Consider the following 14,831-nt stretch of genomic DNA (forward strand, 5'->3'; position numbering starts at 1 on the left):
GTCCCAAATTAGTCGAATGGTAAATAGACGATTCGTCTAAATTGGAGGTTATCTGTTTCCGGCCACCAAGTCCTTTTTCCGATATTTTTTCACTGCCTCCGTTGTTGTATTTCCTGTCCCACCTCCCCTGTGCTGTTATTGGTGCAAAAAATGCGCCAGAGAAGGTGGGAGGGGACACAATTTTTTAGTGAGTTTGCCACCTCGTGTTCGATTGGAATAGAACACCTCGAACAGCCTGATATTTGATGGAACGCCATTCGCTCATCTCTAGTAATGACCTTATTAATCATCTTCATGCGGTTACAGAAGAGACACAAAGATAATGCTTTACTGTATTTATTGTATTTTACAGACTATTTACAGCATCGGCCCCGGGCCCCGGACTGTCGGCTCCTGTGTCAGCCCCGAAGCTTCTGTCCTAGAGCTGGGTACGACCGTGTCACACAAATCCAAAGGTAACGCCGGGTTATTGGAGTCTCCACGGCCAAGAATTAGTGATCACAGAAAAGTGCAAAGAAATGTGAAAGAAACGGAAAAGAAGAATTCCAGAAGATGAAGATTCACCCGAAGTCACAGCGAAGATCCCGGGGCTAAGAATTCCATCGCGCCTTGTTCTCTTCTTTACAATCTGCAATGTCAGAGGCGACGTCATAGATGGAGTTTACTTTTACAGTGAAACTTGCGTAAGGCTCCACATCATCCACCTGATCAACAAGAAGTAACAAAAGAAGTTACCTAAACAACAAATCTATAGAGGTTATATCACCCCAGTCCTGCAGATAGATAGGTTACTGTCACCAGAACCAGCATATCACCCCAGCCCTGCAGATAGATAGGTTACTGTCACCAGACCCAGCATATCACCCCAGCCCTGCAGATAGATAGGTTACTGTCACCAGAACCAGCATATCACCCCAGCCGTGCAGATAGATAGGTTACTGTCACCAGAACCAGCATATCACCCCAGCCCTGCAGATAGATAGGTTACTGTCACCAGAACCAGCATATCACCCCAGCCCTGCAGATAGATAGGTTACTGTCACCAGAACCAGCATATCACCCCAGTCCTGCAGATAGATAGGTTACTGTCACCAGAACCAGCATATCACCCCAGCCCTGCAGATAGATAGGTTACTGTCACCAGACCCAGCATATCACCCCAGCCCTGCAGATAGATAGGTTACTGTCACCAGAACCAGCATATCACCCAGCCCTGCAGATAGATAGGTTACTGTCACCAGAACCAGCATATCACCCCAGCCCTGCAGATAGATAGGTTACTGTCACCAGACCCAGCATATCACCCCTGTCCTGCAGATAGATAGGTTACTGTCACCAGACCCAGCATATCACCCCAGCCCTGCAGATAGATAGGTTACTGTCACCAGAACCAGCATATCACCCCAGCCCTGCAGATAGATAGGTTACTGTCACCAGACCAGCATATCACCCCAGCCCCACAGATAGATAGGTTACTGTCACCAGACCAGCATATCACCCCAGCCCTGCAGATAGATAGGTTACTGTCACCAGAACCAGCATATCACCCCCGCCCTGCAGATAGATAGGTTACTGGCACCAGACCCAGCATATCACCCCTGTCCTGCAGATAGATAGGTTACTGTCACCAGACCCAGCATATCACCCCAGCCCTGCAGATAGATAGGTTACTGTCACCAGACCCAGCATATCACCCCAGCCCTGCAGATAGATAGGTTACTGTCACCAGAACCAGCATATCACCCCAGCCCTGCAGATAGATAGGTTACTGTCACCAGACCCAGCATATCACCCCAGCCCTGCAGATAGATAGGTTAGTGTTAGTGTATTCATATATACATATAGATATACATATATAGAGAAGAACCATTATTTATAACGGGGCTATTTATGAGGAGGATCTATTATTCTTAAGGCTAGGGGAACTATTACCCCCCCTCTCCCCTTATTAATAATAGTTCCCCCTGCCTTATTAATAGCTACTCCCTATAAATTGCTCCCATTTTATATATGTAATTTTTTTGGTGTCACTATTATTAATAACGGGGTCTTATATTAGAAGGGCTGGAGGAATTATTACTTATCAGGGGGAACTATTAATAATAAATCACTATTTTAAAAGAGGTTTTCTAGCCACAGACTGATTTTTGATACTGATGACCTGTACTCAGGATCCGCATGATAGGACCTCAGTCTGTGATCTGTCGGGTCTGTCTGTTGTCAGGGCTCTTCCAGCAGGACAAGGACCCAAAACACACTTCAGGTCAGCACTAGAAAATGGTGGTGAGAGAAAGCCCTGGAGACTTGTAAAGTGGCAGCAATGAGTCCAGCCCTGAATCCCATAGAACACCTGTGGGGGAGGGGGAGAGATCTCTTGGTGGCAGTTTGGAGAAGGCCCCTTCACATCTCAGGGGGGACCGCGAGCAGTTTGCCAAAGAAGAAGGGTCTAAGATTCCAGCAGAGCCTTGTAAGAAACTCATTGCTGGTTAGCGGAAGCGGTTGTGCGCAGTTATTGTGTCTAAAGGTTGTGCTACCAAGTATTAGGCTGAGGGCGCCAATACTTCTGTCCGCACCAGTTTTGGAGTTTTGTGTAAAATGATCAATGATTTGGAGACAAATGGAGGAACATAAGAAGCCACAAAGTCACCTTATAACAGCCCTAATACAGCCATAATACAGCCGTGTGGGGATGAGACTTTAGTAGCTTCAGATTGCCAAAAATAAATCTGTAATGTAAAATCCATTCCCTCGAGATATCAGAATAGTAAATGATTTGTGATCAACTAGAAAAGTGTGAAAATTACAGAAATAACAATATAATGATTCCAAATGAATTACATATAGATAATAATATATAATAGTAACTATCAGATACAATATCATTACATCAGTGCTCGTTGGATCTTCTGGTGCGGCTCCATCCTTCTGCTTCAGGCTCAGACAAGTTCTGGAAAATAGGAAATGGTGGTGAAGTTTTTGAAATTTTTTCTATCATAAAGGTAAATGGTGAACAGATCCGGCTACAGCTGATTGGTGGTAATGCTAGAAGTCGGAGTCATCCCAATCCTGCCTGTCCTAAGATGTTGTGTTTTCCCCAAAAATTTCCTGAGGCCATGTTCAGATCATGAAAATTATATTGGGATAAATTATGATGGAATCCGGCAACGCAGGTAAGGAAATGGGGAATTCTATATAAATCTACAGAAGTCCAATCTACATGAAGATCCACCGGCCGAAATCTGCAAATCTGTGCCCTCGGATGTCACATGACCTTAGAGTTTTTGTATGTAAATCAAATATAAAAATATAATAAAAAAATGACTTGCGACAAAACCGGACACGTTTTCCATAATACAACATATGAGGAACTTCTGTTACTTACTAACGACCTTTTCTAGAACACAACACAATATTTTTGAACAATGTTTTTTTTCAAAAACTTTGTAACTTATTGTAAATACCTGAGATTCGATCGCTTCCAAAACAAGACAATCCCGAGAAGCAGCAGAAGGACAGATAATAGGCCAACGATTAGGAATAACTGACCTGCTCCTGCACCTACTGGGGGGAAGGAAGTGAAAATAAAGAACATTGGAGAAATAACAATAAAAATTCAAGTGTTTTTTTGGTTTACACAAATCCTGGATGAGACTGGTGGTTGTGTCCGAATTGTCCCAGGCTGCTGATGAGAGGAGTCTACACAAAGAACAAGGCTCATTGGGAAGTTTCCAAAAATTGTGTATTTGGCTGAACCCAAAATACTGAAGGTTTTCCAGCCACGAATCATTATTATACTCAGAGGTGACTTCGGACCCCGGACTGTGATGATCAGAGGAACATTTTAGTTCATCCGAGACAAATCTGCATCTCTTTAACCCCTTCCCGTCGACGGCATTTTTTGATTTTCGTTTTTCGTTTTATTCGTTTCCCCTCCTTCCAAACCCCATAACTTTTTTATTTCTCCGCTCCCAGAGCCATATGAGGTCTTAATCTTTGCAGGACAAATTTTTCTTCATGATTCCGCCATTAATTATTAATGTACTGCTATGTATGTAACGCTACTGGGAAGCTGGGGAAAAATTCAGAATAGGGTGGATTTGAAAAAAAAATGCATTTCTGCGACATTCTTACGGGCTTTGGTTTTACGGCGTTCACTGTGCAGCCACAATGACCTGTCCCCTGTATTCTGTGTTTCGGTACGATTCCGGTGATACCAAATTTATATGGTTTTATTTACATTTTAACCCCTTAAAAAAAATCCTAAACTGTGTTAAAAAATTTTTTTTCTAAAAGTCGCCATATTCCGACAGCCGTAACTTTTTTATATGTCCGTGTACGGGGACGAATAGGGCGTCTTTTTTGTGGGGCCGGGTGTACTTTTTAGTTCTACCATTTTCGGGAAATGTTATTGCTTTGATCACGTTTTATTCAATTTTTTTTATCAGAATCAAAACAGTGAAAAAACAGCGGTTTGGCACTTTTGACTATTTTTCCCGCTACAGCGTTTACCGAACAGGAAAAATATTTTTATAAATTTGTAGAGCGGGCAATTACGGACACAGGGAGACCTAATGTGTAGGGGTGTCACAGTATTTAACTACTTTTATATGTGTTTTAGGGAAAGGGGGGTGATTTGAATTTTTAATACTTTTTTTAAAAAAATTATATATTTTTTTATTTATTTTTTTTGCATTTATTAGACCCCCTAGGGGTGTTGAACCCCAGGGGGTCTGATCACTAATGCAATGCATTACAATGCTAATGCATTGCAAAAAATCATAATTTCTTTTTTTCAGGCTGCATAGACCAGGCTGCAAAAGCAAATCACTGCAGACAAGCCTGGGAGCCTGTACAAGGCTCCCGGCTGTCATTCTAACGTGATGTCGGTCCTGCAGCATGCTCCAGGCACCGGCGATCACCAGCAAAATGGCAGCGCCCATGTGCCGCCGGGAAAATGGATCCTTTGGCGCCTTTGATCGCGGCGTGGGAGGAGTTAATGTCTCTGTTCAGTCCGGGGACCGATCGGAGACATAAGCACTGTTTGTCTACTGCGTAAAGCAATGGTCCTTTTTAAAGGCTATTCACGCATATGTGGGGCTCTATCCGCATGATTTTGCTGACAGAGCCCCTTTAAGATATGGTAGACCAAATGATACAAACCCATAGTAAGAGCAGCGGGGCGGACGTGTACAGGCCTCTCAAAGCTGGGGTGAGACACTACACAGGTAACGTTTGTCATGTCGGTGGCGTTGTACGAGCTGATCACTGTGGCGGTGCCGTTTTTCTCCAGATTGATCCGAGTCATTACTTCAGACGTTGGCTCGGGGGCCCAGGAAATATTTGCCGCAGGTCTCCCACCGATGGCGCGGCACACTGGATGACCATTAGTATCGGTCTCTAGTAATACAAGAGGCTCAGCTGCAAATAAACAAACATGGCCGATGGTTATTCTAAGGAGCCAGAAGCTGAAGAGAGGTCAGAGCCATCCGGGCCCTAGTGAGGGGGCCCATAGGGTGCTCTGCCAAATTACAAGAGCAAAGGCAATAGTCACATGGGTCGCCAGAGTTATTTGTGATTGTTGGGAGCCCTAATGTGGGTGTTATAATGGGGTCTGGGACATTCAAGTCACGTCTGATCATAAGGTATTACTACACAGTGCTGTGCAAAAGTTGTAGGCAGACGGTGGGGGAGAAAACGCTGCATGGTAAGAATGGTTTCAGGAACAGAAGGGTTAATCATTTATTTTAAACAATAAACAAAATGAAGAGAAATGTGAATCCCATCAGTATTCGGTGTGACCTTTGCCCTTTGGAGGCGGAGCCTGGGAGTGATGATCCCGCTCCCGCACATATAGAGCCCTGACCTCATCGTCCTCCAGTCTGTCTGGGATGACATGAAGAGAGAGACAGATTGGAGCAACATCCACAGAAGATCTGCGCTTAGTTCTCCAAGATGGCGGCGGGAACAACCTCCAAACACTGCCTGCGAGTACTGAGAAGAAGGCAAAGGGCAAAGGTCACCCCGAATATTAACAGGATTTACATTTCTAATTGTTTATTATCTTTCTTCACTTATTTTCATGGTTTCCATGCCTGCCTAACATTTTTGCACATTACGTTAGACATGTCACACGTCTATGATGGTTTTATTACTATTATGTGGTTTTGTCTTGTCTGTGTGCACAGGGCCTAATACCCAGTCTCACGTCTTGTCACATAAGGGTAGTGATAGAAAATACAAAAAGTGACTCATTTGCCAGAAGATGGTGATTTAAAGGGGTGGTCCTTAAAGGTATAAAATTAGCTCTGCTGCTCATCACCCCATTGTGTCGTATCAGGATAATGAACCTTGATAATTAGCTTTTTATTGGTCTCTGACTAGGAATAGTCTGAAGTATCGGAGCCTCTTTATTACACATATACAGTATAGTTATGGACTAACAGCGTCTATGGAGAGCAGATGACCTCTAGAGTCAGACTCTTGTATTAGACAAGTTGGGCAACCTCTTAATATCTGAGCCACGTGAGATGATCTAATAGTGGAGGAAGGAGAAAAGAGTAAGTGACCACTAGGTGACCATTCGTGGATAGGACTTGTCTTACACATTGCAGTATATGGATAATAGGAGGGTGGGCCTTTATGGAGGTCCAGCCTCTATGAGTCCATGTTCCTAATTCTAAAGGGGTAATACAAAGAACAGAGCCCCTTTAAAGAATACATTATATCATAAGGAATGGAAGTGTTCTCTTACTGTTATTTAAAGGGGTTTTTCTACAAAGTAAAGTCAGCAGAACCTTCAATCTAAGCGTGGCCGGGCCAAATGTAGGCGGGACCAGTGGAGGTTGGTGCTCACATTTACATCAGAGATAGTCTAATTACAACATTTGGCGATCTCCGGTGCTCCCATTCATTTTAAGGTCCAGTCCCATCCATACTTAGCCTGGCTGGACTCAGGTTGAATGTGGAGCTTGAGTAAAGTCCTGCTGACTTTACTTCATAGGACAACCCCTTTAAGCAATTGTCAAGCAGGACTAGCAGAAAGCATGCAAACAAGCTAGCCCACTGCAAAGCTGGATGGACATTTTGGCCTAGGACCCTGAACAAAAACAAGGTGCTAGAAAGCAGATGCACTTACAGGATAAAGACCAGACAAGAAACCAATATTTTGGGCAAGAGATTAATACACAAACCAGGGTCAAAAACCAGCAGAGTATGAAAGGGCAAGTCAATAGCCAAAACAAATGCAGGGGAATATTGGAGGTCCAGACAGTGGTCTTGTCCAGGCGGTCACAGATAAAGCTAAATCAGCATAAGAGTAGATAACTGGAAAGAAAGCCAAAGTCAGTAAACCAGGTGATCAACAGAAAACAGGGAACGGTCCTGGGAGTCAGTCCTGAGAACATAGAGCCTGAATACTAATGTAATCACAGGCACCTGAGCAAGGAAAGTGTCAGGCTCCAATACTTCACCTCAGCCCTATTATATACTGAACTAGAGCCCTGACTAGCGCTGAATCTCAAACCTCAGACATGGATCACGCCCATCCAAAGTTTGACTGGTAGACATAGTAACCTTAAAGCAACAGCCATGTGGCAAATGCAGATACCATGCAGAAGAGTATGATGAGTATGATGACCGCCGGGAGGAGAAGTCGGAGCAAAGATATTTAGATTTGTGGCACTTACCGAGTACCTGCAGCACAACTGTGGACATGAAGGTTCCTAATCTACTGGCAACTTCACAGGTATAATTTCCATCATCGAGGATCGCAACATTGTCTATCCTGAGATAGGTTTTGTTCTTATCTATAGTCAGGTGTATTCGATGGCTGCAGTTCCCCCGGGAATCATGTCTAAGAGCTGACAGATAACAGGAAGGCTGGTGAGGAGATTCCACCTTCCAGGTGATCAAAGAAAAGTTCTCTATTGAGAGGTCACAGCCCAGGACAGCGTCACGTCCAACCTGAACAGCCGAGACATCTGAAAGAGAACAGAGAGGAAGATAAGATACAAATACAAAGGGGAATAATACGGAGAAGGGTCTTCATGGTAAAGGTGGATCCAAAACAAGACCCCGAAACTCTCTTAACTCTTAATCTCTTCCCAACCCCCCTCCTTCCTCAGGGTTAAGGTCTGAGTCAGTTCACTCATCTCTGGTGCTTATGATCATCTTGTAGTTTCACTGGTTGTCCTTTTTCGGATCACTTTTGGCAGTTATGAAGCACGCAGAGGCGTAGCTAGTGGGGGGTGTCTAGGGGGCCACCATTAATGCTTTACTGTTAACTAGATCTGTGTCTGCAGATACTGATCTAGTTAAAACCCATCCTTGTCTTGTGAACCACGAGCCACTTCAGGCCTGTGATTTACAAGACACCGAGAGCAGACAAATCTCGTCTGTTTTCGGCAGAGGCTGGTGCAATGACGTCATCGAGTCATAGACTTCTCATTTCTGCTCAATTCGCTCCTGGCTTTGGCTCAAAAAAAAACGCAACAAAATCTGCAACAAAAAAGCTGCATTTCTGCAACGTGTGGCCTTGGCTTAAGGAGTTTTCCAGCTGGTTTTTATTGATGATCTCTCCTCAGAATAAATCATCAATAAGAGATCAGTGCCCCCCCCGCTGACCAGCTGTATGAGGGGGCTATGGCGTCTGTATGTATCACACGCTGTCTGTCTTATAGTGACGTGTGATGTAATTCCAGCCTTGTCACATAGACGTGTATAGGACCAGGTTGTAGTTACATGACATGGCCACTAGGAGATGAATGACACTATATAACAGAGAAGGGGTCACGGCACTTACACAGGTAACTTGAGTCATTCACACCGCTGATCCTGGGGGTCCTGGGCATTGGAACCCTCTAATTTTTTTTACCCTTTGTTTACTTTTTAGTTAGGAAACACCTGGGGCATTATTACTATGGGACTATTTATGGGGGTGCACAGGGAAATTATTCATATACAGATACATTTGGAAGTATTATTCATTATGGGGGGGGTTATAGGATATATTTTATAATTGGGGCTAGCAGGAGGATGGGGGTGCAGGTGAGGACAATGGGGTCGGGTGCCTGGTAAAGTTAGGAGCCTAAAATGTCTGTGCTGCAAACTTTACAGAGACCGGAAGACGTGGCTATGGCGTCCAGATGGAAGAGACGAGAAACGTGAAGGATTAGTCGTAACTGCCCTGTATTCACCTGAATGGTCTGCAGAACCGATATCTACCACTATATGGTCACTATACAGTAATATAACAGTATACATAAGTTGGGGGCCACTTGGACATGTTCATCCCCCTGTGCTCAACCCCTAACTACACCTCTAGGACTATATCAGGAACACCCCACCAAATCTGCCAGTTGGGAATTTTTTTGAACCTTTCATCCAGCCATTGCAATTTATGGCTTGTCAAAGTTGCTCAGAATCTTAATGGCTTGTCCAACAAGTGACCGCTGCCTGATACATCCCACTGCTGGACAGGTTGTAATGTTAAGGCTGATCTGTGCAGAATAAAGAGAAGTCTTCTGCCCCCACCATTTCCATAACTCTTAAGCAAGTTTCCATTTCATCTTTGCTAAAAATCCAGTTCCCCTGGAGGAAGGAGTCATGCACAAGTCTTGTCACCCGGAGACTAATGGAATGGAGCCAAAACAAGTAGGGCCCCTTCTATTCAAGGGCACAAAAGCAACTGCATGATATTCCTCTGTAGTAAGTATAATGTCTGCTCTAAAGATACTAACAAATATGCAGCAGAATTGTAAAAATAATTCTCATGCTTTACACCTCATTGATGCTGGGTTCACACCAGCGTCTGGACTGCATGCAGAAGACGGAAACCTGTCATGCCGAGTCTGGCTGTGAGAGCCGGTGAGCGTTTGTAAGATGCCGGCAGGTTTCGTCTCCTGCCCCTGTTTTGTGCAGGAAACGGAAACCTGCACAACGGAAACAGGGCGCAGATGTGAACGAGCCATGACTCTATGTTTTAGACACTTTCTAACAGTTTATGCACCTTATATGACATGTGGGCGTGGCTTGTTTAAAAGTATAGTAAACTGTGAGCCAGAAATTGTACCAAAATTTTGGAAGTGTCACCAAAATTTCAATCATTGTGACAAATTTTTGTGTCAAAATTTTGTTGGAAACTAAAGCAACTAGTAAGTGGTGTAAAAGTAGATGGATTATTATCAGAGAGTATCGGACACCTTGGAGAATCCGCCGCACTCCTTCACTGTCTCGTCTGACCTTGCACCGTCTAAAAGGTGAGACTGTTTTGGTTTTTCTAGACTAGTAAAGTTGGTTGTAATCAAAGACAAAAGGAAAAATCGTAGAGTCACGGGGAAAACCGAAACCAGACAAAGCCGTCTGAAATAGAGAAGTTTACAGTAAGCATGAAATGTTCTGTAGATTTCTTGTGACCACAGACACGGATTAAAGCTTTTGTGTTCTGACTCTGATGAAACGCGACAGTGCGACAACTCACAACTAAAGCCAATGGGAAGAATTGAAAGAGTCAATGCGTCCTCTTACTGGCCCTCCGGGGGCATCTCACCACATTGGTGGGCACATTGGCCCCCAATTACAGTATAATGCCCTGTCAGTGGCTCCCATATGGTATAATGCCCCTTAGTGACCTGCACGCACTATAATGCCCCTCACTGGCCCATCCAAAGGCAGCGGACATTCACAGGTCTCCCTCAGTGGCCCCATAGACATTATATTATAATGTCCCCCTCCACTTTGCCCCCACAGGATAATGTCCCTTTTCCATTTTGCCCCTCTCCATAATGCCCCCCCATTATAATGTCTCCTTCTAGGTTCTTCCCCCAGTATAATGCCCCCATTCTGGTTACCACTTCCAGTATCATGTCCTCTTTCCAAGTCTCCCTCACCAGTATCTATCAAATAAAGAGAAAAAACACACACCAAATCCTCTCGTTTCCTCATTGTGACATATTGGGGCACCTGGAACAGCGGGACAGCACCCTAAAAGCAGGACAGTCACACTGTCCCACGGGGCCCCCACTACTATGTATGATTGTGCAAGTGCAGGATCGGTGAGTCGGAGACAGTCGGACTCCACATAGAGGAGATGGGGTGGTTTAGTACAGGGTCTGCCTTCCCAATCCACAAGTGCTGTATATACAGCTATGGACGCCGCCATATTGTAGCCTCCTCCTGACCTGCCATTCATGTGATCACCACGTGCAGGGAACTGTATGAGCTCCGGGGTCCTAGAGGGCACAGATCAGCTCTGTGGTGTATACTAGGGGGCGCTAGTTCTCTTGTAACTCAGATATAGCAAAAATCAGCCCCCCCCAAAAAAAAAAAAAAAAATTAAGACCAAATAAATGTACTTAAACCAGATCAGAGGATTTAGCTTCACAGAAGCAGAAAAAAATTCTGTAATGGAGAGAAAGAACTAAAAATATTTTATTAGCAGTGCAAAGAGACAAAATGTAAAAAACTGTAAAAAAAACCCCCAAAAAACATAAAAAATAAATCCAATGTGTCCAACCATGAAATGGTTAAACGTCCATAACTTTACACGTCACGTGTCAGGGGTCATGTAGGCGGCGGCGGCTGTGTCCTGGTCGCGCTGAGTCGGCAACTTCTTGTGAATAAAAGCTGTGTCATGGTTCTGCTGTAGCCTAAGAACTCTCTTGCGACATAAAACATGTGAAGGTTTAGTTATCGCCCCCACCAACCTCACCCCACCTCCAAGATGCCACTTAACCCCTTCAGGGCCGGACACATTTTTGGGGTTCTATTCGCACGTGTGGGTTTCAGGGCTGTAACATTTGTTTCCTTTGGATTATTTATATCATTTTTGTGTCCTTTGTGGTGATAAATAGGGACTTAGTTTTAGGTTGTTTTTGAATGTTTTTTTTCTTTATTTTAATAATCAAGAAGTTTCCTCCCCCATTTCCATAAATCTTCAGCAAGTTTCCATCTCATGTTTGCTAAAAATCCAGTTCCCCTGGAGGAAGGAGTCATGCACAAGTCTTGTCACCCGGAGACTAATGGAATGGAGCCAAAACAAGTGGGGCCCCTTCTATTCAAGGGCCCAATAGCAACTGCATGATATTCCTCTAGTATGTATAATGTCTACTCTCCGGATATTCCTCTAGTATGTATAATGTCTACTCTCCGGATATTCCTCTAGTATGTATAATGTCTACTCTCCGGATATTCCTCTAGTATGTATAATGTCTACTCTCCGGATATTCCTCTAGTATGTATAATGTCTACTCTCTGGATATTCCTCTAGTATGTATAATGTCTACTCTCCGGATATTCCTCTAGTATGTATAATGTCTACTCTCCGGATATTCCTCTAGTATGTATAATGTCTACTCTCCGGATATTCCTCTAGTATGTATAATGTCTACTCTCCGGATATTCCTCTAGTATGTATAATGTCTACTCTCCGGATATTCCTCTAGTATGTATAATGTCTACTCTCCGGATATTCCTCTAGTATGTATAATGTCTACTCTCCGGATATTCCTCTAGTATGTATAATGTCTACTCTCCGGATATTCCTCTAGTATGTATAATGTCTACTCTCCGGATATTCCTCTAGTATGTATAATGTCTACTCTCCGGATATTCCTCTAGTATGTATAATGTCTACTCTCTGCTCTAGTCCTCTAAAGATACAAGAAGACAAAAGAAAAACACAGAGAAATGTCTGATTTCTCATTTTTCATGGGGATTTTGTTTGTACAGAAGAAAAAAAAATTAAATAGCTTTCCCTCCCCCTTGTGTTGTACCGCACCGCAGGGGGTGGGGATAGAACCTCGGGGGTGGGGTAGTAGAAATGTTTAGTTTTAAAAAAATTTCTATAAAGCAGAGAAAATGCAGCAAAAACTCAATGAAAATGCTAGAAGACAGGTGTCTTAAGGCCCCACATTGCGGACTGCAGCAAAAAAGTGCCGCGGTCCTGAAAATCTCAGCGTGTCCACTAAGCATATATTCCTGCAATGTGTGAATGGGATTCACTAGAAGTGTAATAGTGTTTATGCCGCATGGGGCTCCGGCCTCAGGAAACCTCGACCGACATTCTGTGAAAAGTGCAGCAGCAAAGACCACGATACATTGTCGTAACGTGTTTTCCTGCTGCGCTTCTTTGCTGCTGCCGGCCGTTACGTGCGGTCTTAGCCTAAAGGAGATTTGTAGGTACTTACATTGATAACTAGGGCTGAGCCGATCTAGAGATTTCAGGATCAATTTTAAAATCTGATTTCCAATCATTTTCCAGCCAATCTCAACCCCGATCGCTCCACCCTAGTCAATGCTTGTCTATGGGAAAAGTCACTTTTAGAGTTGAGCCGATCTTGAGATTTGAGCACAACCCTGAGGCCTATGAAGCAGAGCTTTTTTACAGAGAGTTTTTTTACAACACTTTGCTTTTGAAGTTTTTTATATGTGATCAGCCAGTCTACAGTATTGGGTGTTATTGGCCTCTCTCTGGAGAACCCAACGTGGATCGTCGTAGATTGCACAGAGGCTAAAGGAAGGCATAACATCATCTGCAATGGCGTTATAGTGACATGGTCCCAGCATAGTGATATGGTCCCAGCACTTCACTTAAATGACCTTTGTAACAAATCCAAAGTGGAATTAAAAAAAAAAAATCACTACATATCATGGAATTCTAGGAAGAATTGTCAGTGAATGTGAGATTTAAGCAATTTCTCAAAATGAAGGTGATTGTTATGGATCAAAGACACTTTATCTCTGATACTTTGTGTGTGTATTCAGCCTAGTGTGTATTATTGTTGTATGTGTATTATATAAGAGACGTTATAGGAGGCCAAGAAGTCCGTAGCCCACCATGACCCTGCCCTACTCCACGCACTTTTCTCCAAAATGGTCAGAAGTTTGGAAAATGGACAAAGTGCAATGTTTTTGGTGTATTTTTTATGCAAATATCTGTGTGCCAAATGTCACTATGGTTGGCTGAATGCCGCACATTGATGTTATTAAACTACACCCGATGTTTTATGGGCACATTATTAGTAGCAGTGACAATATTAGTAGTGATAGAAATAGTGGAAGGAGGAGTTGTATTACACTGGGTTCACATTGGAGTCAGGGTGTCCATTGTGCTGATCCATTGGAAGACCAGGCCAAGACCAACAAGGGACAAACTGACCAATGGAGTAGCGGTCACCAACGGAGCCCAATGGATCCCATTGACTCTAAGGGTTGTGTTGGGTGTCTGTTATTTAGCATCGAATGATAAAGTCATGTTTGCAGAAGTTTTTGTCTAGTGATTTTAGACGGACACTGTAGTAGTAGATGTCACATGAAATAATGGCTATAGGATTAGTGGAAGCAGACGTAGACAATAGTCCCTAATAGTAGTAGTGATACTAGCCATAATGGGAGTCATAGTGATAGTAATAAGTCATAGTGGAAGTCGTAGCCGGATCAGTAGTGTCAGTGGCCGGCCGTCTACAATCCCGAGAACAATTTGCCACATAACCATATAACAAATACTTCCATTATTGAGCGTCATCCACCATGACCTGAGTCTTACCTGACTTGGCCTTGACCACATGAACAATCAGAAACAGCAGTAAAGTAAGTTGGTTTTTCTCCCGAAGCTTCATATTAGATAGTCGAGTCTTCTTACTGACAGTGGGACTTCCAAGGGCGCCGCGCGGAGCCAGGACTGGTCATCTTCCTTCAGCTCCCGTCACTATATAAATAACTTCTCTATTTGCTGTTCCTGAAGATAAGACTGGTCAGGCTGAAGGGAAACTTGTAGTGCGGACCCAGAATATTCATTTCTACATCATTTCCTGCCATCGATGACTCAAAAGAAA

The 14,831-nt window shown here is 43.6% G+C and overlaps 1 protein-coding gene across 1 annotated transcript; it reads right to left on the reverse strand.

The window, feature by feature from the left end:
- Window positions 1–590: 590 nt before the first annotated feature.
- Window positions 591–14,615, reverse strand: LOC142193528 (cell surface glycoprotein CD200 receptor 2-like). Its single transcript, XM_075262500.1, has 6 exons — window positions 14,543–14,615; window positions 7,686–7,979; window positions 5,161–5,418; window positions 3,462–3,558; window positions 2,887–2,947; window positions 591–704 (listed from the first exon to the last, which is right to left on the reverse strand). Exons 1-6 carry the CDS (start codon window positions 14,613–14,615, stop codon window positions 591–593), a joined length of 897 nt encoding a protein of 298 aa, XP_075118601.1.
- Window positions 14,616–14,831: the final 216 nt, after the last annotated feature.

This window comes from Leptodactylus fuscus, chromosome 2, assembly GCF_031893055.1.
Source record: "Leptodactylus fuscus isolate aLepFus1 chromosome 2, aLepFus1.hap2, whole genome shotgun sequence".
Lineage (NCBI taxonomy): Eukaryota > Metazoa > Chordata > Amphibia > Anura > Leptodactylidae > Leptodactylus > Leptodactylus fuscus.

Excerpts from the sequence above, each read along its gene's own strand:
- LOC142193528 (XM_075262500.1), bottom strand. The coding sequence starts at position 14,615 with ATGAAGCTTCGGGAGAAAAACCAACTTACTTTACTGCTGTTTCTGATT. Across the intron at positions 7,980-14,542 it reads TGTGGTCAAGGCCAAGTCAG|ATGTCTCGGCTGTTCAGGTT; the intron begins GTAAGACTCAGG and ends GTTCTCTTTCAG. Across the intron at positions 5,419-7,685 it reads AGTTGTGCTGCAGGTACTCG|CTGAGCCTCTTGTATTACTA; the intron begins GTAAGTGCCACA and ends GTTTATTTGCAG.